The sequence below is a fragment of the Plectropomus leopardus genome, chromosome 6 (genome assembly GCF_026936395.1).
Source record: "Plectropomus leopardus strain MGB_pleo_1.0 chromosome 6, ASM2693639v1, whole genome shotgun sequence".
NCBI lineage: Eukaryota > Metazoa > Chordata > Actinopteri > Perciformes > Serranidae > Plectropomus > Plectropomus leopardus.
In genome coordinates, this window is record NC_142181.1 from 17187225 (window position 1) to 17215094 (window position 27870).

General features: G+C 39.7%; 1 protein-coding gene across 1 annotated transcript in view; it reads right to left on the reverse strand.

The window, feature by feature from the left end:
* LOC121942965 (cGMP-inhibited 3',5'-cyclic phosphodiesterase 3A-like) overlaps positions 1–27218 on the reverse strand; it is a 59862-nt gene extending 32644 nt beyond the window's left edge. The window contains exon 1 of the mRNA XM_042486296.2: positions 26291–27218. Coding sequence (XP_042342230.2) covers positions 26291–27214 — 924 coding nt within the window. The 5' untranslated portion in view covers positions 27215–27218. The remainder of the gene's footprint in view (positions 1–26290) is intronic.
* Positions 27219–27870: the final 652 nt, after the last annotated feature.

Here is a 27870-nt window from a genome sequence, read left to right on the forward strand (position 1 = left end):
GCTCTCCTCTGACCTACATTTTATGTTACAAACAGCTGGTGCAGTGAGGATGAAGCAGACGAAGAAGAGCCAAAAATAAGAAGCCCATATCAGACTGAATGACAAACTAACCATTGCTGAGCTGAAAAAAATTTGGCATTTTGCATTTTAGTTTTGATTTATGTTTTCATGTGCATAGAGAGGGCTTCACTAGTTATAATACCTGATAGCAGAGATACACTGAAAGCTATGGCAACTCAGTTAAGATGCTCCTCTCGGTTGCATCTCCACTGCGTGAAATACAAACAAGTGTGTTTTTTGCATTAACAATTCTGTCGAGTGCAGTTTTACATCACACTGCGTTACATTATTTTGGTCCCTTGCCTTACAGGGCCTGTCACCACAACTAAGAACAAAGGTTGATCACCAGCATGCAACCTTGTTTAGTTCTGTCGCTGGATTTTAAATTGCCACAAAACAACAAGGCCAATGCAAGTATTGTGTATGTAGTATTTTTTTTTTTTTTTTAAATCAATGAATCTGGGCAAAGTTGAATTTTTAACACATACCCATCAACATGAAACTTCCTTGACGATTACTTACAATAAACAAACCTCTCTGTAAAAACCCTTCAGAAAGTAGACAAGAATAAAGCTGGAAAGTCTGATGTGTAACTGTCACTGGGGTAAAATATCTACCTCACAGAATTAGAAAAACTCATTTTGAGTAGATGGCCTTTAAGGGAATGTATTTTCAAATATTATATATTTTAAACCAAAAATAAGACACTACGGGTAATAAGGTTAAAAAAAATCAACTAATAGATATCACCACAAACCTATACAGTTTATTGCTTACATTATTATTATTTGCATTACAATTTTTCTGATTTTCCACTTTACTGTATTTTCAATATAATTGACTGCATAAGGTCAATGTGCAGAATGTTTCTTGTGCAAAAACAAATGGGTAATTTTATTAATAGATTTTGCTTAATTCTTGATAATAATAATAATAATTATTATTTAATAACTGGTCCCCGGCCTAGTGTGCATGCCTATGTGCGTCTATGATGTGTATTGTGTCTGTGGATTGCCCTAGCTGTCACACTTTGTACGCTGATGTATAAAATGGCATAAAATGAGGTGACCTGACAGTGCAACTGTCATCTACTGGAAATGACTTTGCATCTTGAATGGCAGATGAGATAATCTGCCTAATACAGCGGATTTACGTTTTATGTGAGCCCCTCAGGATGGGAGGGAGCTTGTTTGGAAAAACAGCAGCAACACTGTAATGCTGAATCACACTAAACTCCATGATCATGCAAAATATGTATGCTTCATTTTGAGTGTGTGTGCCAATCATTTTTGTTGATAATGTTTATTTAGGTGTCAGGCTGGTAAACAAGCTGCTATTCTAAAATGATGATGCAGTTAAAGAGCTGCAACATGACAGAAAACAGACTAAAAAAAAACTCCAGAACAAATGAGTCTCTTTTTTTTCTATCACAAACTACACACATTCCAGCTTCTAACATTTACCCAGGCCCTTAAATCCTCCTCTGCGCTCTGCTGTTCCTTGACGACCTCCATTACAGCTCAAATACACTTCTCATGTCAAGTCTATAAGAGGCTGGGAAATCACAGACGCCTAATGCACTTCTGAGCCACATAATCTTTGAAAGCTCCATCATTCAGACTCAAGTAGAGTGCTTTTAATTTTGCTCACGCAAATATAAGCATAGCTGCATATCAACATAGGCTCAAAAAAATCTACATGATGTGTTAAAGTCAGGATGGTGCACACACACACACACCAGAGCGTTACACTGCTGGTATGGCTAACACATGCCTGAACACACTGCACACTGCAGGGGGAGCTCTTTTTGTTTACATGAACACTGCTGGTCTCAGGGGTGTTTTTGCTGCATGCAGAATGAAATCTGTTCACACGCACAGGCCTCCTGTGTGTATGTGAGAAATCCATACGTTTAACAACTTAGAGCTAAAAATGCATCAGAATACATTTATGAACAATAACGATTTCATGTAGATGTGCAGTTATGTCTTTTTTTTTTTTTTTAAATAAATGATCTCAATGAACACAAATTCCCTGAAAATTTACAAAAGATGAGATTAAAACAGGCTGGATTCCATCCCATCATGCACTGGAGAGACAACAGTATTTCAACCTTGACAGCCAGGTCACCAGTTCATCATCGTGCTAACTCATTGACAGAAACCAAAGTCTTTACACCTAAGTACCGTTAGTTTAGGGCTGCACGCTATGCAAAAAATAAAAAAATCATATTGCAATTATTTTGAGATGTATTTTAAATGCATAAGACTTGTGAGGGAGAACTGTAATTCCTGCATTTAATTTTCACTGACAAAAAAGTATAGATAATTATGATATTTATGTCATTTTTACAGGGGTCTGTACCAAATGAGTATGTTCCCTTATGTCCAGGGCATCTCTGTAGCATCACAATGCTTCATTTATTATATTGTTTTGCGACTCATTTCACCTTTATCAAAAAAAAAAAATGCAGCTCCATTTTGATATTGCACGTCCTATATTGCATTATTTATAATAAATTTGATCACTTGTGCTGCCTACTTGAGTTTGAAGTCATGTTTATGATTTGACTTCTTCTAAATGATGTCTACTGCTGCGTGTTTTTCATCAATCTCATTATTTTAACAAGAAAAATAACATTCAAAACCAAAGCACTTTTGTCAGCAGCCCCCCAGGTTTAAGGAAAACATCCTTTTGAATTGTACAAATGACTACTTCAAAGGAAAACAACATGAAACATGAAAATATGATGCATTTGTGTGTACTTCACATGCCTTCCTTTTTGAACTGCTCTATAAGTACTTTATGAAATCCACTTGATGTGAAACCATTATGGTTTGTTTATAGGACTGAAATACATTGTGATACTACCCTTAACCCTGGGTTCATATTTAAACTCAAAACAGGGTGTGTGTGTGTGTGTGTAATGACATACTATGACAAAGCCATGTGACGGCTAAAGGAACAAACAATCTGCCTGGATGAATACATGTGAGTCTATCTTTTTACGCATACACACCCACACAATTGCACACACACAGAGGCACAAGCACACATGAGTGCCCCAACACATACGTAAACACACACACAGACACCATGTTTGTCACGACTCAGTCACTCTAGTCCCCAAGAACCCAGCAAGCCAGACAAAAACCCCTACTGACCAGCAACTGTTCTTACTAGATCCCAGCTGAGGCAGAAAAAAAGACCTAACACATACATGGAGAGACAGACAAACCCAAATGCACAAGAACATACAGTAGAACAGAGAGACAGCTCTCGATCATTACATCACCCTGATGGACAACTGTACAATGCGAATCATTTAGGTGAAAACAATAACCGACACAAAAGGAGCATCTAATTTTTCTGAGCCGAAGAAAAAATACTGCATCTCCATCAAATTACACCTCTTGTATCTGATATGGTAACTGTATGCAAAATTACATATGAAAACATCAAACTGACGTCCACCAATGCAATGAGCTGTGCTTCACTAGTATGCATTATAAGGGGCAAAAAACATTTTTCATTAATATCAATTTCAAATCACAACCAGATGTGCTTTGTATGTAATCATTTTGTTATATTAGTTACTGCAGTAACATATTACTCTGAACCATTCCTCTTTTAGGTATACTGCTATTTAGGACTAGTCTGTTCAAAAATCTTCAGATCAAGAGTAACTTTTAACAGTGATAGTCTCTCCAGTGGCAAATCAGACATTAGCTTTTCATAAAACGCTAAAACATCAGGCTCTCAAACCATTTTTTGTAATATTGTGAGGTATGAAGGATACATCACGATCCTTTGAAAGCAACCGTACCAGTGTTCATGGTTGGATTCTAGTCCCAGTACAAAATGATGTGGATTTAGAGGATGGCTATCTCTAGACCAAATACTTTCTTAATATTGCTTTGGACTGACAGCCAAATGGTTACAATTTTAGGGCACGACCACATAAGATAACTTCATGTACCACAACTATCTTTACAGACATAATGGAGGGCACACAGAATTATATTTACATTGAAAAGCTGTGGATTCATGTAGGCTGTGAATAATCTTGCATTTGTTCTCATTGAACATGTAGTTTTCTTTGCATTTAATAAAATGTTTTGCCACATCTTATCAGGACCCAAAAACTTCTCCCCAAGGTCTGTTAATATGATTGTAGGGATGTTCACAAACATTTGATTAGTGTTAAATTATAGCTTTCTCTCTTAGAGATGAAGCTTTCTGAAGTATGTCAACCCAATTATTCATGTACAAACCACTCGTGTATAATGGTATGAATTGGTGTAACAAAAGGGAATTTAGCAAAATGATAACATATTCAAATTGTCACATTTAACAAAGGTCAATAATTCACCAACATTTAAGTATTAAGATAAGATAAGGTCAGCTGATCTCAGGGAACATCCCCTATCATCTTATCTCATCTTGAACCCAATCATGCTAAATCAATAATCCCTCTAGTAGCACATCAATTTTCAGGCTTCTGAAAAAGCTCATCAGTGAAGTAAATTTGGTCAATACCCTAATTTTGTCGTATTCCTTGTAGTGCAGTAAAAGCAGATAGTTTCACTGATGATACACCATATAATGTTTACTATACCAACTGAATCATAGTGACCCCAAGAATCACTGTTTACCCACTCAACACAACTAGCTTGCCAAAAGGATTTGGCAAAGCCGCCTGTGTATGCATGATTTGCCTGTGTGTGTGTGTGTGCGTAGGTGTGTGTGCATGTGTGTCCTGGGCTGGATGATGATGACTCACCCACCCACACACTCACACACGTGAATTCAGACATGCACTCCTTACCGTCACCACTCAAAACCATGATAGCGCCACTAACTGATGCTAACTGTTTCCAATCGGTGTATCAGGGGTCCTGTTAATGCACTGAGAAACCAGAGCACACCAGCGATTGCTTATCGATCTCATTACACGCTCACGTCGCTCTGTCAAGCAAGCGTTCTTGTGTCTGTGCGCACACGTGTGAGGGGCCAACTGACACATCCATCAGACCTCTATGTTTTAGCCCCTCACTACAACTATCCAAAACTAAAAAGGATGATCGAAGCACATAATCAATACAACACAGTTGAAAGTTGTGGCCATACTGGCATCTCTGTAAGGCAGTTTGTAGGTACAGCAGTTATTTCAGCTAAATGCTAACATGCTCACATACAATGGCAACATGCTGATGTTCAGCAGGTATACATTTTAGCATTGTCACCATCTTAGTTTAGTGCAACAGAGGCTGATGGGAATGTCATTAGGTTTGCTGTTCTGGTGTTGCCAGCTAGATGCCCAAAGTTTTATTGGATTGGATGAACTTTTATTAATGGCCCTGAATGCAGGATGGTAAATGGTAAATGGACTGTACTTGTATAGCGCTTTTCTAGGCTTTTTGACCACTCAAAGCGCTTTTACACTACATGTCACATTCACCCAATCACACACACATTCACACACTGATGGCCGAGGCTACCATACAAGGGGCCACCTGCTACAGTAACAATTCACACGCGTTCGCGCTCCGATGATGCAGCATCAGGAGCAATTTGGGGTTCAGTGTCTTGCCCAAGGATACTTCGACATGTTAACTGGAGGAGCCGGGGATCGATCTACTGGCCTTCCAATAATAGGACGACCCACTCTACCTCTGAGCCATAGCCTCCCTAAGTCCCGAAAGAGTCCATAGTCACAAATATCCATGTATTATATCTACTTTTATTCAGTTAATTAAAGCTAATATCTGATGACAATGAGAAGGACTGCTTTGTGATGATATGTCATTTAAAGCCTTATTGCATCATGGCATTATTGCAGTGAGTGATGAGTAACTTATAATGCACAAACAGAACAGAATCGAATGATAATATTGCCTAAAATAACCAAACATACAATTATAGCATTCAAAACAGTAAGAATGACAACAGCGTGCATTCTTATTGCTACATGGACTACTTGTCATATTTGCTTCACTGAGTAAGCTGAATCACACGCAAACGGGCCCTCATGCATGCACAAAAGTCATTTGAAACACACACATACACACACACACACACACACACACCTAAAAACACACAAACACATCTCTCTCAATTCCTGTCTTTCTCCTCTCCTCCCTCCATGGCTACATGGCTAAGTGGAGTGCTTTTCCCTCGTGTTGTTGTACCCATGTTAGGCTACTGACGCCAGCTTGTCATTCTCTACTCCTATTACTGTGAGAGGGGAGTGCGTCACAACTCCCACAACCCACTTCTCTCTGTCAGCTTTCTGCTCTCACTGATTGACACTGACGTTGCCGAGCGTTAGCATTTCAGGCTGAGTCCCATGGGAACAACGTGAGTGTCCAGACACTGGTCTTCCATTTGGAGCTGCATGCATAATGACTTACATCCCATTCTGTGTCTGTGTGTCTTGAAGTTTTGCTCTTTCATGTTTCCCCCTGCAAGATCTTCCATTTGATACTCTTTAAGGACAACAACAGACGTTTGTGCCACAACACTTTCCATATTACATATTTCATATTAAGATTTGTGGTGCAAACAAATAAATACAATAAACATTTACTTTGATGGCTGTTTTATGGACAGTAAGGTGTCGTGCACACCTACTAGAGGTGGAGGAAAATCGATTCACTCGATACTCGTTTTTAACGATTAAGAATCAATTCAAAACCCCTACAAACCGATTATAGACCATATTTATTATATTTAGTCTATTCTTAACCCTCTAAAATGTATATCATTTACAAAAGTCTTAATAATTTTGAGACCGTTTGTCGGATCGCCTTACTTTTTTCGCCAGTGAAAGCTGCCGTCTGTGCCGCTCATAGGGATGTCTCCGATGCATCGTAGCTCCTTTAGAAGCCTCAGTATCCAGCCTGGAAATTCAGGTGTTTTTACGGGACTTTGTTCGACAAATCCGTGATGATAGATCCGATATTGGGTGCCTTCCGTCCATATTTTATCCATATTTCGATGATAAGAGTACATTAGCATCGATGCTAAACGCCATATTGGTTTCCCATAGTTCTTTTGGAGAGAGGTCAGAGGTTTGTTTTGGTCTTGTTCACCAATCAGAGGACGATAAGAAGCTTTGTATCCGCTTACGTATGCCACACGTCATCTGAAGCAAGCTGCACTTAGATCGGCCTAATCCTACTGCATCTATCGCTCTGTGTTATTGGTAGCGCCTCGCGCATTAGAATAAACGCTGGTAGCCCCTATAATGATGATGATGATGATAATAATACTAATACTACTACTACTACTACTACTACTACTACTACTACTACTAATAATAATAATAATAATGATGATAATAATGATGATAATAATAATAATAATAATAATAATAATAATAATAATAATAATAATAACAATAATAATAATAATAATAATAATAATAATAATAATAATGAGACAAGGGTAAATCAGGAGACAGTCTAACAAGCAGCAGGGCCTTATATGAATGTAAACTCTGTTTACTGCAGGCAGAGCAGGCAGGAGAATCAGGCCCCATTTTGAAGTGTCAGGAGTGTAATGTGGCCCTCTGCAGCATCACAGAGACGAGCTGCTCTGCAGAATGGCACAGATAATGGGACACAAAAACAACTGCAAAACAAAAAACCATGGGACTTTTTTTTGGAAAAGTGTGTCCATTTTTTTAACTATAATAATTGCAATGTTTATTTTTTCACTTTCTGATCCCCAACACTTGGGAGAAAGGTTTTCGACAACAAAAAAGCTTGTACATAATTAAACCTCCATAATTTCATACACACTTTTCCTTTATAACATAATATGACAGTGGCAACACAGACTGGAGTAGATCCTGAAATTACACCTCCTATATTTTGAATCGGAAATTGTTTTGAATCGAGAATCAATTCTGAATTGAAATCGAATTGAATCGTGAGATACTTAAAGATTCACATCCCAAACACCTACACATTTGTTTTTAAGTACTTAGACCTCTAGTCAGGTTGTTGAATGGAGGTTTGCTTTAAAGTATGTTATGTCACCAAAATCTATTAACTAATTTCAAAACAAAGGTGTTAACTTTCCAACAAGAGTGAAGGAGCTGTTAAACAAGCACAGACTGTACACACGGACACAATCCTGAGAGAAGCTCTAATTATGCAACATAAAACACCTGTGTGAGTGGACTATGAATGTGCATAAGCATAAACATGTCTGTATCCAAAGTTACAAGCTATTCTAATTAATATTATTTGCAACAAAGATGTTTTTATTTTTAAATTCTAGGATAATATGAGATTATGGCTGTATATCTGAGCAATTTTCCCTAAATTGATACTTGTAAATACCAAGTATCCAGTGGGTAACAAAGAGATGATGATTATTTTTCTGTATTAATCCATAGAGATGAATACAAATACTGATAAATAGTCCAGACAATAGCTAAGACTCCAGGGCTCAGCTCCACCTAAACATAGCAAAATGTTAATTCAAACAGAAGTGGCTTGTTTCTGTTGTGTTGCGCAAGTACATCTCCTTTTAATAAGATGGGATATAAATTAATTCAATTTGAAGGGCTTTATTTGCATGGGAAACATATGTTTGAAATATAAACAAAACATACATACTGTAAGTGAGGATCTACTAGACTTTTATCTACATACACATTGCTGCTGATTGGTAACACCTCTGACAAACCAACTAAATGAGAGAACACATATTTCCTCAAAGCTCATTGCACACGGTTTCAAAGAAACATGCCGCTTAACCTGGAAACCAGATTGAATGTGCCCTCATTTCTGTCTGTATGTACACAAAAAATAACACTAAGTAGACGCTGGAGTGCAAGACTGTCAACAAAAAGAAGGACACCATGTATGAGATTGCAAGGAGAACAAATCCATTAAAAGAAAGCACCTCTTCTGGGCAGACTTGTCTTGAGGCTAAGACATTCAGCCTGCTTCACACCAGAGCAGCTTCATCCAATAAGGACTTGTTTATTGAATCGCTGAATGAGACTGGACAGAGAGAGGTAGAGAAGGAAAAAAAGTGTGAGGGGGATAGAGGGAGAAAATAATCTGAATGAACGAAGGGAACACGTTAACATTAGCAAAATCTGCATCAGGCCTAAAGGAACAGGCTACATGTATCTATATGTGTGTGTGCGTATGTTGCTCTGTGTGTGTTTATGTGAGTATTTGATTTGATTGAGACGGAGTGAGAGAGAAACAGAGAGCAAGAGAAAGACAGAAGAGTTTGTGTGTGTACCATCCCGTACACACATCACAGCCCAAGGCTAACTCGTTCGTCTGCTCTTCAGATGAGAACCGAGCGCTCACTTCGTGACGCCTTACCGCAGCTCGCTGAGAAAACAGGGTGCCATTTATAGAAGGGATTCAATTATTTCTGAATATTTAAACTTGACCTGAAATAAACTCTGCTCCATACCTGGTTAAACATACCCTAAAAGATGTTTGAGATGCCATGAAAATGTGCTACAATGCACTAGAGAAATTAAAAATGTAGTCTATGATCTGCAGGTTTTGAACGCCTGAGGTGCAAAGTGAAGTATTTCTTTAAATCAAGTCATTTTAAGATCCAGTTGAAAGCAGTATTCTCTTTCTGTAACCATGTTTTCAATAACAGAGGGGATAAATAAAGTTGTTGCACATACACAGTATGCCCCACGGTACACTATGTAAACTAATTAACTGTTTTATGTAAGAACTAGTCAAGCTATTTTACTGAATGTAAAAAGTATTCTTGTGAAATGTGGAAAACAATCACAATGGCTGCTTCTCCTACATACAGTTTGACTAAAGCTACCTCTTCCCACTTTAACTGCCTTCCTCTCCTGCCACAAACAAAACAATATGAACTGACATGGCTGGAAACTTCTTTCACTTTTGTGCCCCTCTCATGGCTTTAATTTGAACATATTTTCAGGTCAGATTTTGATTCACTTTCTTTTACAAGTTTAAAACTAGAGACCATCTTGAGATGGGGTCTTTCCATTGGCAATACAGCAATCCATGATTTGAAAAAAGTGTGGGCCAGTGGCGTATTGCAGGGTCCAATGGGCCCTTCTCTACTCTTTTCCTACCCCCCTAGTTCCAGCCCCCAGAATAAACCCACCCAACTAGGCCTTTATTGTGATCTCAACAACATACAAGGGGTGTAAATCACTAGTTTCATCACAATATGATTTTCAGTGTTCAAAATAAATTTTTCAACTCACCAGCCAAGGTTGCTAGCAGATGGAAAAAATCCACTGGCAATGCATATTTTTTGCAGTCAAGATCAGGACAGCACTCCAGAGTACTGTCCTGATGCACTGATATCCACTTTGAGGATTCAGCACCCAGTCAGTTTAGTGCAGAGTGAGCGGGTTGTGTCTGATTCTTACAAGCATATTTTTTTTTACCAGACAAAATAAAAAATAACCATTTTAGTTTCACATAGATATTTGTTTCAGTACATTTAACTGAGATAATAATGTATTATGTAGTATCTGAAGCAAAACTATCCAAACATATTGAACAGCTCATCACTCGTGAATAAGTTCCCTCTGGTAAGCAGTGATGCAGCTTATGTCTAGGGCTTTTATTGTGAAAGGAAAGAACGAAAGAAGTGGGGCTATTGAGGTGCTGTTGATGAGTTGTTGATGTGGGAGGCTGAGTTTGCCGCCTTGAACTTTTCGTTCCTTTTTTCTAAACACAGTTTGAAAGTTTGAGAGTCTGAACTGGGTTCGGCGTAACACTGAGTGTGACAATGATGTTCACGTAATGTATTAAACAAGCCAAGTTAGCCCTCAGAGCTAATGCATACTAAATATGATAACAATGAATATGCAACAGTTTTTGCAGACATTGATATTAGTTCTAATATCACTTCTAATTAAGTCCTCAGCATAGTTCAAGACAGTGAGCAGAAAGTGATAACCACAATGTTTACCTATATTACTGTGTCCAGGTGGAACTGACTCACAAAACAGGTTGAGTTGTATAAAGATTTTCTGTTGTAATTGTGCACTGATTTAACAGAGGAAGTAGTGTGTTATTCTTGTCCATCTCTACAGGTCGGAGACAGGTACCAATCAGCATTCTACAACTGATATATACTGACTGTTTTTGCCAAACAAGGACTGAAACCTGGTTCTCTTTCCTCCCCCCACCCCACCAATGCTAATATTGCAGAGATATAAAACAGAGAGCAGCCTAATAGAACAAGAGGTCAAGGTTGAAACACATCACACATCTGTAGAGCTGTAATAAGCCTGGCTTCAGTTTGGATTCGCTGGGATGATTGTGAATTCAGAGAAGGCATATCAGGACTGAAGCCATGCAAGAACACACACACACACGCACGCACACACACACACACACACACACACACACACACACACACACACACACACACACACACACACACACACACACACACACACATACATGCACATCAGCACTGTCTTACATAACACAGTGAGTGATGGCAGCTGAGGACACAATAATACTGCCTTTGGCATTTGTCCTGTGAAAGTTGGACAAAGAGGAAATCGGGTGAGTGGGAGAGAAAACAGAGAGGGACAAGCAGACAAAAAAGTGTCAGAAAGTGAGACACAGAAGAGAGGAAGGCAGAGAAAGGCTGAGAATGAAAGAGGTACATACAGAGAAAGAGAGAAGCTCATGGCCTGAGGCAAAATGCCCCGAGGGAAAATACTACCAAAATGATGGCGCAGTCCAGTCATTTTCATTTCCCCTAAGTTTTCTATTTCATAAAGAGTTACTAAAGCCTTTCCCCTACGACTATGCACTGCAGCTCCAAGACTTTGACATAATGCACCATTGTACTTTTATGCATGCCTTTAATACATTCACAATGCAAATACCCTTCAAAGCTTGCAGCAAAATCAAACTTTGTAACCTTTGAGGAGAGGTTTGTGTATTGCTATCAAAGGGACGGGGGTGGTCAGCTATTGTGCATGGATAATACAACCAGTTCAAAAAACACTTCACAAATGCATAAAAGTGTGTACACCTCATATTAGCCATATTGTATTAACCCTCCTTTCCATCACAGAAAAAAACACACTAACACCTGATAACATCTGGCTTTTGTATTTAACAGGAAAGGTTACCATTGTCATTCACTCCAGGTTTAACTGATTCTGCAGCAGTCATGGGTATTACTCAGTTCCAGCGCTGATCGTCAGTGAGGTAAATACAACACCCGAATACATGTACAAATTTTAGCCCATTCTTGACCACTCATAAAAGCTTCTCTTACCTAAGAGAAAAGCAAAAATTAGAAAACATTTGTGAATCCGAAAATTCAATGACTACTGATAAAATAAGACCAAATCCCGAATTTGAGCAAAAATAAGAAAAAAATCTTCAGTATATGGTTTCTTACATGAGGCCCATTGTCTCTCAACACACACAACCTCTGGCAATTAGGTTTTGTATGTACGTCATCAATATGTGTCTGCAACATGTGAGTGCCTGTATGTGTGCACGTGTGTGAGTCTGACGTGTATGTGTGCATTATGAGGGATAATGGAAGGGAAAAACACTCCCAGACACATGTGATGCAATTATACCCTTGATTATCTGATTGGGTAATCTACAAGCAGGCAGGAGGCGTCCAAGACAAACACACTGTCGCAGACTGTTGACCAAGCATAAGCCACTAGGAAGTGCGCACGCACGCGCGCGCGCACACACACACACACACACACACACACACACACACCTGTATTTGAGCACTGTGCTCAACGATGCATAGATCTAGTCAACGCCAAGCAGAAAGGCCATAATGAAAGCAGCAGTGATTTGTAATCACACAAAAGTGTGTGTGTGTGTGTGTGTGTGTGTGTGTGTGTGTGTGTGTGTGTGTGTGAGTGTGAAGTAGAGAGATGACAGTGTTTTTAATGGGAGCTGTGTATCATAGAGGAAAGCTGAGAAAATGAAGTTGCAGACTGTACTGCAATATTTGTGACAAGTATACATACATCTGAGGCTGGCAGCTAACAGCATGTGCTGTGAGTGTGCGTGCGAGCATGTGCGAACAAGAGACGAAAGACACTTCTAGATTAGGTCAATGATCTGACCCACAGTGACACCTCAACTCAATCTGAACAAAGGTCCTGCTTTATAAGGACACAGTTCATCTGGGAGCTTCATGAAGGCCAGTGTAGTGTGTGTGTGTTTTCGTGTGTGTGTGTGTTTGTGTGTGTGTGTGTGCGCGCCTGTGTGTGTGCACGTATAAGAGTGTACAGTTTGTGTCCGCACATGTCTTTGTTAAACACACATCATTAACTGTGCACAATACACCAGATAGGATCCAGTAAAGGAAATAGGTTTAGGTTAAATTTGCCAACATAAGGCCATCAAGTGTTGTATGACTATGTTTAATTTGAGATTTGATAAAATTCACTATCTATGACTAATCCAAGACAAAACAAGTTAAGTTATCTCTTAAAGTGCTTATTGCAGACATCAAATCATCTTAAAATTTGGAGTAATCTCCTGAATTGAGTGTTTTCATTAAACACACAGACATGTCTATGATCACATGAGGAAGATTGCCAAAGATGTGTTAGGAACAATCATTTTCATTAAACCTGCAGTTACTGATTTGTGGCCACTTGAGGGTGTCACAACAAGCTGTTAATACAACACTGACATATTATCACATTATAAAGTTGACAAGGAAAACATGTAAGCAAAGCATTGCCTATTTACAAAGACACAGAGTGACATTAGCATTCATTTGGAATCGGGTTTGTGTCAACCTGACACGTGATAAAGTCCATTATTCGCTCTCTATTAACTTTTTGATCTCAAAACTCAGCCTCTACACCTGCGGCTGGGTGTTTAATTTTGGCTTCCCCTAATTTTCATAACAAGATAATCAAGATAAAACAATTTTGTGTCATATGACGAGTCTACCCTTGTTGCTCCCATTTTGTCTTTTATTTTTTAAATCAAGCACACCTCTTCCCTGAAGACTCACTCAGCCCCTGACCCCAAAGTCCAAACAGTAAGTCTCTGCGCAGGCTGAAAACAGTGTTGCAATTGGTTTACTTTGTCCCTATATTTACTGACCATCAGGATGAGCAAGAAATGTATTAAAGTATAATGTATTGTATTTACTTTCCATGCAGTACTGCGCCGGCACCCGGAGAACAGTGTGTTATCGACACTCCCTCTTTTGGACAGCCAGGTAAGAAAACCAATACAATTCAGTTTTAAAGTGCAGCGGAAGACCAGAGACTCATTGTGTTCCATGAAGTAAAATAACTGTTGAAAATGTTGCTGATGGGGTAAAAAAACAAGAATTGGGTTGTAAAATCAAAACAGTGAGCTAAAGGACACTAAAATGCTCAAATGCGTGAAAGAGCGCTGCATTGTTAGGCAATAATTCTCTAAGTTTGTCCCTATAGGAATGGTGTGAGCAAATACCCCAGCAGCGGCTCGCCGCTCTGCTCTGCATGAAATACGCGGCAAGTCTATTTTTACTAAAATCAAGGAAAAATTACCACAAAATCAGGGGAAAATGACGAAATAAGCACAATCTCATAGAGTCTACAGTATCAGCTGGCAGGGCGCTCTGCTTCTGAAACGCTTCACAGACGTTCCCGGTGGGATATAGTGCCGCATGGAGGACGGAGCAAAACAGTGCTGCAGCCATAATGCTCTCAACATGCTGTGTGTGATACTTGAGAGTGCTTTGAGGCGTAGCCTTCAAGTGTTGAAAAAAAAAACTGATCTCAGATGAGTTGTATTCACATTGACCAAACAATGTCACCGTTGAGCTTTCAAAATATTTATGTGTCCTCGCCCCAACCGCCCCATTGTGACTTGAGTATATAAACCTCTTCAAAAAAAAAGAAAAAAAAGAAAAGAAACAATGCTTTGTCAGGCATGGCGCAAGCCAGGCCTTTTATACACTGGGGGAAACCCTGCTACCCTAACTCTAGAGGAGCAACACCAATCATACTAGTGCTAGCCAATCAGAGACAGAGTTGGGCGGGTCATGACTTCTATCTCCTACGGGGTAAAAATACAACATATTTTGCCGAACTACGTAAACATTGCAAACGTTTAGGCCTGGCAGGGGGTCTAATTTGTAACATTGTAGGAAAAACACTGGAATGTCTGTGTAAGGACGATGTCTGTTGGGTCAAACAAACACAGGACTTTCTGTCAGGACAGCAGTGTTTGTGTCCCCCGCAAAAGCATGTGAACTTTGAGGTATTTTAATGTACATCGTCATGTCATATATTAAGTATTAACTTAACATAAAGTAGATAACCTTATGATGGCCAACCATGTTTCTTTTCCAAAATCTCACCTACTCAACTCTTAGGAGTGTAATGATACATTGATCCGGGTCAATATGTTGATTCCATATCATCGATACAGAGTGAAAACACCAGTAACCTTGACTTTGAAATTGCAATGGCACGTGTGTAACCATTTTCATCTAAGCACACCTCTTGTCTAAACATTTAAACAGTGCTAGTGGTCAAGCACCAGCAGTGTTGGGAAAGTTATTTTTGAAATTTAAAAGGTTACAGATTATTAGTTACCCTGTAAAAAACTTAATACGTTCTGTAACTATTTAAATTACTTCATCAAAATAATGTAATTTATTACATTTGATTACTTTTTGATAGCTTTTCCAATAAATGTTCTTAACAGGGCAATAAAGCACAAAAAACCTAAAAACATACGTGCAGAAATGTTGCACTCAAATTTGTCTTAATGCCTTGTTGACCCATGTTGTCCAAAATTATGCCAAAAGGTATTCCTGCACAGCAAAAAAGATGATAAAAGATTTTTCATTCATAACCCCATTGTAATCACCAACATTTTGATAAATAACTTATTTAATTACATATTTTTTCCTCAGTAACTGTAACTGATTACAATCACATTCATTTTGTTATTTGATTACTGTAACTTGTTACATGTAAATAGTTACTCTCCAACACTGAGCACCAGGTAGACAATGACAAGCAGCCAAGAAAAAGGCAACAAGAAAATTTACTGATATCATCTCATTGATTGCAGGCCCCTGAATTAAAGTGAATTGAAATGGTATCATGGCACACTTTGTGACATTAACAAATATAATATTGTTGTACAGATAATCACTATAATATTGCATCGTGATGAAACTTGCGATATACACCCTAGTAACTTAACTTTCCTAAACCTAAACTATGTGACTCTACACTAAGTACTTAACATGATAATGCCTAACAATGATTCTTTTCAAAAACCTAATCGAACTAGTTTGGGCACTAATTTGTTAGATAAAAAATGAAATGTAGTTGCACTGCAACACGATGATACTGCAATCACCGTCTGCAATCCAAGGACAAAGCTGCAAAAGAATTATTCCAGGTTCCCAAACTGTGTGTCCACAGAGTAAAGGAACAGGTACAAACCAGAAATCCCTTATTATGCTGTGTGAAACTGATTTTCCTAAAAGCTCAAACTAACAAATTTCACAGAAGCAGAGCACTCACGTAAAACAGTCAGAGCATAACTGTTTATAACTCTCTCTCCTGCTGACTGACTGTTTACTGCAGTGCAAGAAAAAAGCAGACAGACATTCAGACAGACGTATGGACATGTCTCGGTTCTGCTCGTTGATGCTGCCCCCTGCCCAGGCCAGCCACCCTCCCCCCTCTCACCTCTCACCGAGCATATTTTGGAGCTAAAACACGCCATTGAATCGAGCAACAAGGCATTCCTTGTCCAAGGCCACCAAACCTCATCTGGACAGCCAGCAGGGAAGCCACTGTACGTGTATGTGTGTGTGAATGTGTGAGCACGTGTATACAGTAGTGGCCAGGCCAGGTTAAAATTATTTGCTACTGCCTTTCAGAGGCAAGCTGTGGAGGCTACTCTCTCTCTCTCACACACGCACGCACACATTTTTTCTCTCTCTTTGCCCGGCCCTCTCCTCTCTCTGTGGGAGCATATGGCACAGAGCCATATTCACATTATGCAGAGACAAACACACAGAAACAGACACAATATCTGTCGCACAAAACCACATGCGATCGACACGAACTTGCCTCAACAGCGTGTCCGTGTGAGAGCTCGGAGCACTGGTGTGTTTCGAAATGGCAGCGGAGAGGTTGAACACGGGGACCAGATAGTTGTCCTTTTACCATCAACACTTCTGCTGCGCTTAGCAGCAACCCCCCCCCCTTTCCTCACCCTCCCCAGCAAATCTTTCAACACTCGCTTCTTCCCCCTCCCTCCCTGCTCCTCTCTCACGCAGTAGCTCCTGCATTAGGTCCCCTCAAGCTAGTTTGTCCACCCCCCTCCTCCTCTCCTCTCGCTCACACACACTCACTCACCCACATTGGGCTATTTGACTGCTGCTCGGGGCTGGATGCAGCCTGCGCTAATGCCAGTGTGTTCTTTTCCTTCAATCACATCTTTTTTTAACCCATCTTTCCATCTCTGTTCCACTATCTTCAGCGTCTGTCGCTCTGTCTACCTTTCATGTGTTTCTTTTGAATGAAATGATCCATTCAAGAAGGCCACAGCTGCACTTCTGGCAAAAAAATGACCACTTTCTAATCATCTTGAACATTTTAACCTTGCCTAATTTCTGCACATCTTACTCCAGTTCTTTCCCCATTTTCATTTTTTTTTCTGCTTAACAACACTATTTTATTCCCAAGCAATGAACAACCAAGAGTCCCCAGGAGTAGACCAGTTGATATTTCATCCTATTATACTGGTGCTTTTGACCCCTGATTAAATTTGCATTAATCTGTCTTTTAAGTGAGAGTTTAATACCAGAATAGTCATGTTAAATGGTAAATGGACTTTTCTGGTCGTCCAACAACTCAAAGCACTTTTACATTACTTGTCACATTGACGCATTTACACACGCATTCATATAATCATGGCTACATTACAAGGTGCCACCAGCTACTCAGTTCTTGTTTTTTTTTTTTGTTTGTTTTTTTCTTTCAAACATTCACACACAAGGATCAAACCCCCAGTGCAAATAGGATCAAATACAAATATTGCTTGACAGGAAATGTATTGAAAACACTTGGTAGAGCATTATTTCAGTTAATACCTTAAAAGGATTGAGTACCGATACTGAACCCTAATAGTCAAATTGGATGCTAATGGACATAGTATTCATGATAATACCAATAATGGAAATTCACTGCAATCAGCTAATCAGTAGTGTTTTGTTTTTTGCAATCCAAGTGCAATCCACAATAAAATGGTATATCATCCCATCCTTTAACAGGAGTTTTATCTGTAACTTATTTGTATTCTGGATGTACCGTGAGCCATGTGCGTGTGCACAATTTCATGAAAATAAAAGTCAACTATCAATGTTCTATTTGATGAAAAGGTTTTTTAAAACCTCAATATGTTATTTAATCATTTTGAATAAAAACAATATTCTCCATTATCTAATGATGGTATAATAAGCCTCAATGTTACACAAAGTCAGATAGCTCTGGCGACCCGAACAGGTTGCTTTTCTCTCTGTAAAAGTATGTGCGTCAATGAATGAATGTGGGCCTTCCCTCAAATAGATCTCTAAGCACATGTCTCTGCTTTAAAATCTGTCGCCTCCCCCTCCTCTCTCACATGGATACTGTATATGATAATGGGATAATGAATATGTTAAGCAACACAGCATGGTCTTATTCAAGGTCTGACCTCTATTTTAAACAGATTTTGAAGTTACAAGAGAACTAACTGGTGTCATCCTGCCAAGGCCCCATACTTTGACATGTTTCAAGTGTAGTGCAGTTTAAGATACAGTAACTCTACCATGTCTCAATGGCCTTGGATGAAGCATGAAAGATTTCTGCAATGAACTATTGTGACAGTGTAACAAAGAGAGAATGAAAACAGCATCAGGAAAAAAACAAAAAGACACTTGGAAATATTCCTGCTGTTTTTAGACATTCTATTTATGGATGTCGTTATCTTGTATAGAGCGAGTGTTTTTCAATTGCATGTGACCCAAAAACCACTAGCAAAGCCCCCCACCCCCCCACTGAGTCCCACTGAGACCCTGGCTAAAAGACAAACAACTTCTATCACAAGCCTCTGTGTGGAGCTAACCCTGAAAGATCACAACAGAGTAAAATTCATGTCAAAATCCTCAGATATTAAGACTCAGCCTGGCATCATGTTGAAAGAATATAAACTTCTCATTGCATTGATATAAGATAATTTGTTCTTCATAGTCACACAACACCTTAACAATAAATCCCTCTCAATTTTAAAAGAAAAAAATAATACAGAAATAAAGTCACATAACCAAAGCTATTTTCCTGCTTCCAGTTAAGGAGAGTGCCTGTCTTGCCTCTGGCTTGGCAGGCTGCACCAGCCTGCTTCATAAATACTGCACAGCCAATGCTTGATGAAAACCTCCACTTCTCTCAGGTACAACTGCACTCTGGAGAGCTTCATTATCTACAGTATGGATAAACTGTACCTACAAACTCTGTGTGTTTGTGTCAGGGAGAGACTTTGAGACAGAGGGAAAGGAGACAGTAAGAAAAAAGCGAACTAAGTAACATATTTGTCTCAAAAATGTTGTTTAATGTCTATTCTGTAATACCTCAAATGCACAAAATCACAGATTCAGAAATTGTCCACACAAATAACATGAAAGGAAATGTTCATGCTAAGGCAAACATGAATGGAAATGTTCATGCTAAGGCATCATCATTTCAGTTTCAGTAGTAGTAAGAGACAAGATATGAAATATATTCTTTAAATATTAAATATTTATGGGAGGGTTTCTTACTTTCTAAGCCTTGGGTCATGATCCCAGATGGTACTTACACTCAATTTATGGCCCAATGGGGTGCCGGATGGCAGGTTGACCATTTTCTAATTCACAGTGAGAATAAACTGATTTATACTGGGTTTTTTTTTTTGGCACTTTTTGTTTTTTTTGTCAAAAAAGCACCTGGACCCTGGACAAAGGTCCTGGCTAAGCCCCAAATGTCCTCAAATCCTAGTAATACCCACCTGATCTTTCTGCCTTGAATGTTTATATTCATGTATTAAGAGAATGACATCAGGGTGAACAGATGTCTGCCCTGAAATGCCTCACATGCAACCAATAATGTCACACACATGCATGTAGGAATAACAACAAAAAAGCTGCATGTGTGAAACAGGTATTTGAGGGAAAAATGAATGACATAGCCAGTCTAGCTTTGTGTAAGGGGCAGTCATACAAATGGGCTTTCGGTCCATTAGTAACTATTGCTGGTAGTTCTAGAGAGAGGTGAGGGTGTGGCCAGGAGAGGAGTCAGGAGTGGTGAGCCACAATGTGGAGGGTAGGGCTGGGCGATAAAACGATAACGATAATTGCCTCAATGTAATTTTCCTTGAGAGTGATATGAAAAATGTTCGATAAATCCTCCATTTAATTAAACCATTCATACGCCCACATAAGGGGGCAGCAATGCACCTTAAACACCAGTTACCACCCACAATTAACTGGAAGAAGAGGATGGAGAAGTAGTAGTGGTAGTAGTGGAACAAGAAGCCGAGACTTGACAACTTTTGCCGGCCACTAATGCGCGTGGCAAACTAACAACATTCGACACGCACACTGAGTTGTTTTCAGTTTGATTATTTTGATTACAGATAATGTCACACCATGACTGAATTCACAATATAACGTTAGCTACAGTAGCTGTAGCCTATAGTTTACTCATCTAATCCTTTAATAATGCTAATAGTAAGTTAACATGACTGACTTACAGGCTATTTCATATAATGGCATAACATAACGTGACTGAAGGTAACGTGAATAAATCCTTCATACATTTCCTCACCTGTAAACATAAACATGATTTCTGCCTTAGTCATGTCAGATAGGCTTTCATTGTTATTTCACAATGTCATTCAAGTCTGTCTTTCATAGAGCCTGACCGATTTATCGGTTTACCGATATTTTCGGCTGATATGAGCCTCTCACAGACATATCGGAGCATATCTGCGTATAATTTTTCCAATATGCGCCGATAAGAAAACGTTTTTTACAGACCATATAATGCAGAAGCTGATGCTTGGGTGGTTTTGAAATGGTTTCATTATATGTAATACAATATGTTTTCATAAAATGCTTATATAATGGTTTTATATATGATAATATGCAGAGATGACAACTAAGCCGTTAGGCCTACTTAGGGACTGTTCTGCAGCTGTGGTGCTTCCTGACATTTTGGGGAATGTTCCACTCTATAGTTCCACTAGAACTCAAACAGAATAGTCCTCCACCCTCCTCTGCCCCCAGTGAGAGGGTTTTTAGCATAATAGGGAACATTTCTGAGGACGAGAGGAGCTTCCTGGCAGGTGTAAATGCTAAGAAGCTGCTTCTTGTTTTACAACCTGCCCCTAAATGACTGGCAGCATTACAATAGTCAGCAATTGACTGATACTGAACAGTACTGATGTTTATTTAGCTATTTATTTTATTGAATTTATTCATTTTTTTAAATGGTCAGCAAAAGACCATACAGTACTGATGTGTATTTTATTTTTATATTCTTTATTTGAATGGTCAGTGAAGACCATACAGTACTGATGTTTATTTTATTTACTTATTCTTTATTTTTGCTGGTGTGTAAAGTTCAACAAGTAAAAGTTATTTGTTAAAGAAAGCAGCCTTCTGAGTACTTTTGTATAGTCATATCACTGCAAAATCTATGCACAATCCACATAGAAATGATCTATTTTTATTCCAGCTCAAAAAAATCACTATATCAGTTGCCCTATCAGTAAATGAAGTGAATTTTTCCATTATAAAATTAGTATCTATATGAGTCTCAAAAATCCCATATCAGTCGGGCTCTAGTCTTTTGTTATTGTTTCGACTGGGAAATGTGGGTGTAAAACTTGCATAGAAAGTATTAACCACAGTGGAGATCTTTGTTTTGTCTATTTATTCTGTTTATTTTGTCAGTTAAAACACTTATAAAATATCTTAAGCTATCTATACAGTTTGGCACACTCCTGACCAGTATTAAGATTTCTTTGTCTATTTCTTTTTTTACTTGAGAGTTGCTGTTTGGCAAATGTTCCCTCAGGAGCATATATCAGCCTTTACACTTGAAAGAAATAATGTTATGACTTTTTTGGATAATTATCAATATCGGTCAATATGAAAATTTATATTGAGGTAGCATTTTTTGTCATATCACCCAGGCCTAGTGGAGGGTTTCACTGAGAAATAGTTCCTTCAGACCTTAAAATATCCACAGCTAAAATCCAATATCTCTGTCAGCACCTCACAACAACACTGTCGCAGATAGGCAAGCTGTCCAGATCAGAGAGTGGCCAGCAGTGGGGCTCTATTGGCTAACAAATGGGGCAGCCTTAGGATCAAGGGGCTGCGCTCACACTGTATGGTGAGTAATCTGCTATTGTACCAACAAAGTATGATATAAAAAAAACATGGATGTATGGGGAAAAACACACATGAAGTCCAATATGACTTTTCTCACATTAGTCGCAAAGCCAGTAATCGGATATGTAATGCATCTGGGCCACATTCGCTTGTAATGTGAACATAGTCTTAGAGGCCCAAAGTATGATATATTTATGTGTGTTTCTCTCTCTCTCTGCACTATATCAATGTCAGTGTTCCTCTCACTGGTCCTACAGGTTAAACTGAGAGGACAAGCTTCAGGAGGACACGGTGTCCTCAGCATCTGGTCAATCATGAGGTGTTTTACGTTTAATTTGTCATCAGTCCTGTTCCAGACCTGACGGGGTAAAGCGGGTAATGGAGCTGTTCTAATAGTACAGATAGTCCGCTAACTCATCGTTCCCCGGATACCAATTAGCAATGAACAACCAGGCATCCAAGTCAGAGAGCTGATGTGGGATCAGCTCCAGCTTCAAAATGAGAGAATAACATTAGTGAGATGGTACAACACGTGTGATCCTGGATCAGGGCACTGATGACCCCCCATCAGCCACACAGACTACACACAGACTCTCTTGTCAACTTAGAATACTAATTTCAGGCTAAAGTTATGGCAATTGCAATATTCTATGGTCACAATTGGCACTGAAGAAGAGTGAACCTTAAAACCGGCTCCATACAATTTCGACTGCATTCAGCACTAGAGTGACAAAAGAGGGAGTTGTCTAGTTTTGGAAGGGAGACATTAGTTTTTGCCTTTATTTAAAAAGTGTGTATTTAAAGGTTCCCAAAGACTAATTTTTCAATAAAATTTTTCAAACTTAACTTTCCAATAACATTTTACCCTATTTCCATGACTTAATTTAAGTATTTTAAGATGGGTAGAAAGTAAAACAGTACATATCATACATACATACATACATACACACACAAATATATATATGTGTATAAATATTTGATTAAATCACCAGTTATCACTCAGCCAAGTGTTAATTTTTATTTATTTTTTTTGTTTTAAAAACAAATTTTAAACGATAGCCAAAACAATGTATATTAACTGTTCCAAAACAGTCTGGTGATTCCAAACCATTTCCAGGCCTGAAAGACAGTTTTCTCAATCTCATCAATTTTCCAGGAATATCATGACCATGGGAACCCTGATATTTCAAATAATAACGAGCATTTTAAGTTAATTACTAACAGAAAAAAGGGGGAATTTTTAATAGATGAAAAAATAATGATACAAAAATTGTGTTGAAAGTCTGATTTGCTTTTTTAATGTCCAGAAAAAAATGGCATGGCTATACAGCAACCTAAAGGTAGCTATTAAGTGTGAAAGCTTCAGTATGCAGGCAAACACAGTAACCAATCATCCCACTGTAAGGTCGATATACCTCTCAGCATTAACCCTGTCAACTACATCACAAATCAAATGAGGAGAACTGATGAGTTATTTCATTGCTGCTTTTAGTTTTATTTCTACTCTCAGTCACACTTTGTTTCCTCTCTGGTCAAAATCTGCAAATGAGATCAGGGCAACATTGCCGACGCTGAAAAAAAAAGTTGTAATCATAAAGGATTACACTGCTTCTTCAGCTTAGTCATACATGAGTGAGAATGACACACTGTGAATCCCCATTGTACATTTATGTGTGTGGATCACCATTTTTATCCCCCATGTGGCAACAACACTGACGCCTCCTTGTTTATTATCCCCCAGATCTCTCAGTTTTTATCTCCGTTTGTCACTAGAGGGCATGAGCACATTCAGGGATGAAAACTGCAGGAGAGTAACCTTTAGCACAGGAGGCATTCACAGGTTTAAAAGGATGATCAGCGGAAGCGTCACCTTTTTCAGCGGGAGGTTGACACCCAGCCACCACTAAAATTGTCAGAATATTATCTGATTTGTTTTGATGGTGAGCAAAAGAGAGAAAGTGACATGCATACGTATCAGGTGCTTTGGTCAGTTGTGGAAAAATGCTTAAACTGAAAACATGGAACCCCCCCCCCCTTGATTTTAATAATGTATTTACAGTCCTAAATTTCGTTCAACATATTCATTTTATCGGATATGTTATTACAACTTTTTTTTCTTTTTGCATGGTAATGCCTTACTATTCCTTAGAAATTAAATACCAAAGCACAAAATAAAGATTTTAGGAGGCATGTTCAATCCCTCAGGACATGCCGCATCTGAAAAGTACTTTAGATTGAGTCCAACTTTTTAATAAACATTCAACTTTCTTTCAAGTTATGCTGTGACACTAAAAAGTGAATTGCAAGGTAGGTAGTACCAGGATAGTCAGTGAAAAGTCAGGACGGCGGTTTAATCAGACAAAGAACCTTCAGTATACAGATACAAGAGATACGGAATACTACATGGAAATGCTAATCAAATGAAATAATAATAATAATAATAATAACAATAATAATTTATTATTATTATTATTATCATTATTATTATATTCAGGGATTTAAAACTCTAGTTGTCTGTAACTTAACTAAAGACTATGGCTGCAAAGGCATCCACAGTCATGAAAGCACAATTCTTTCCATAAAACATAAAGATAATTAAAGTATGCCAGGCCACAACCTGACAATAACAGTCAGAAGGATGCTGGTTGTAACAGTCACATCCTGTACATTTCATCAGAGCACCAGCCAGATGCTGACATGCTGATTCTTAGAAAGTAATCCTTAAAATGATCACACTCCCCCATCCCCAAAATGAAAGTTTTTCAATGAAAACTGAACCAACACAACTTGAGTTAAGTGTACAGAAGCTGAAATCTGTGCTATTTTGGGATGTGAGCTGCTCAAGTTGGATAACAAACAGAGAGTGCGCCTCAAGCTCCAAGTTAGCTCAGTGACAAAGTATTTGGGGCAGAGCACATCCACCTCATTCATGGAGTTTTGGTCACATTCAGCTAATTACCGTGGGTCACACTGTAAACATCTCCCCTTATTCCTACACCTTCACCCACCATTCTCCACAGATTGTCCAAAAATAGTCCAGGCACCTCCAAGACGGACAACAGGGATACTTTGATGTTAACTTTAATGAACACATCTAAATAAGAACATGGTGATATCCAGTTTAACTATGACTATTCATAATCTTCTCTGCCGCCATAATTATGCGCAATAGGAAGAGGTTCTCATGAGGACACAGTCTATCAAATTTGGCTCCATCATGTGTTAAGTTTGGAAACACGTGCACCACACCACTAGCCAGCACCCAGGATAAACAGAGGCTTTCAAAATATTTACATGTGACCTCACACCTATGCCTGCGCGCGCGCACGCACACACACACAAACACGCAGGCACACAGTAACTTGGCATGCTAAGTGCACCATCCATTTGCTTATCAGCAGCACAAACACAGCACAGCACAATGATGATGACCAAATTAACAGCAGAGCCAGAGCGAAGGTAAACAGCAGTATTTGAGAGAGGATGTTGCAATGCAAACACCGTGACAGGCGTAAATCACAAACACTAGTAATGGGTCTCCGAAAGTGTAGATGGAGGGATGAGCACACAAATCATTAGTATCATGATAATAACGCGTGTTATCATAATCTGTGTCATCCCTGTTTGACCGATGTCAAGAAAGAAACGCGCGTAAAGCTGCCACACATGCCATCAGCGAAAGAGAAAGCACACCAAAAAGTGTTGAAGAAGTTAAAATGTCATAAAATGCAATTTAAAAAACAACAATATGCTCTGGTTCATACATCCAAAGTTAGACATGTCTTACCTGGTCCCGCGGAATGCAAGGCAGCGAAGTCCTGCGGTGGGACTTGCTGTTGCTCTGACTGTGAGCCATCATTTCCGAGGCCGCTATGGAGCTGGACCGCCGTCTCCTTTTGAAGACAGGGATGTCCTCCTCCTTCGCCCCGGTCACAGAGCCACAGCACCCCGTCCCGCTGGTCCCTGAGGCCGGCAGGAGCCGGTCAGCATACCTCGCAAGCAAAACCCCCAGCAGCCCCAGCAGGTAGGCCAGGTAGGGTCTCCAGCTGGCCCGGACTCTGTTCAGAGAGACGAGGGAGACGGCCCTGATGACGCTAATGAAGACGAGGACGGACACTCCCTGACGAAGCCGGACGACCAGCAGAGCCCCGCTGCCCAGGCAGCCGAGGACTACCAGGGTCGCGGGGAGGGACAGCAGCTGCTCCTCGGCGCCGCGCAGGAGGAGGGACTGCGCCGCGGCTTCGCCCAAATGGCACAGCGTTAACAGAAAAACAGTGGTGCGGATGAGCACCCCGCAGCGAATCAGATACAGTCCGACCCAGAAGAAGGCACATATAAGAGTGAAAACGGGGGAGACGCAATAGCACGCAGTCAAAAGCAACTCCAAAGCGCAGCCCGCCGCGAAATGAAGACGAGAGCCGCTGCTATTTCCGTTGCTGCTGCTGCTGCTGTTGCTGCATGCATCCCAGTCGACCAATCTGAGCAGCAGAGCGAGAATAACGGAGACGGAGGCAACGCAGACCGCAGACGACACTCCTCGGCAAGTCCATGTCACGGCGAGTCTCAGCCACGACTGGCTCCCTGCGTCCTGGTGCAACGGGGTGACACATGTCTTCACGTAGCCGTTGCGCTCCAACGCTGCCCGGGGATATTTTTCATGAGCGTTTCTTGATGAACCTCTGTCGCTGTCTGCCTCCAAGGCCATCGCCATCAGTCAAGCGGAATGCTGCGCTGACCGTCCGGGAAAATAATAGATTTAGTCTCTGTGTGCGCGGCTACATGTCCCACCTATGATTCCCATGATAATGCGTGTGCGCAGCTGGCAGCCAAATAATGGTCAGTGATGCTTGCCTCCAAAACTAAAGTTCAATAAGCGTGCATTTCATTAGAAAACTGCCAAATATGGGGTTCACAAGTTTTCTTTAAAGTTTTGTGATTCAGAACTTTCCCATTACATTATTGAGCTGCCTCTCAACCAGTGAACCAAAAAAGCAACCTCTGGCGTTTCACACATCAGGGGCTCCTTCGTCCACTCCTGCACATAGCCTCTCACTCACCCTCTCTCTCTCTTCCAACTAGACACTATCCCTTTTTTGTGCCGCTCTGGTGATTCCTCCGTCACGTTTCAACTCTTCCTCGTGTTTCGCTTCATTCTGCTGGCTGATGTGACTCAGTTCGCAGTGGATGGTTGCCATGTTTACATGAAGATTTCCTGCCCTGTTCTGGAAGATGGAGCAGCTCCATTATGTGAAGCAGCTATAGTAATCCTGCAATAAATTTCAGAGCTACTCCACTGTGTAAATATGACACCAGACCAAAAAGGGAAATCATATTGGTAGCATGCAACTTTAAATTACATAATTTGTC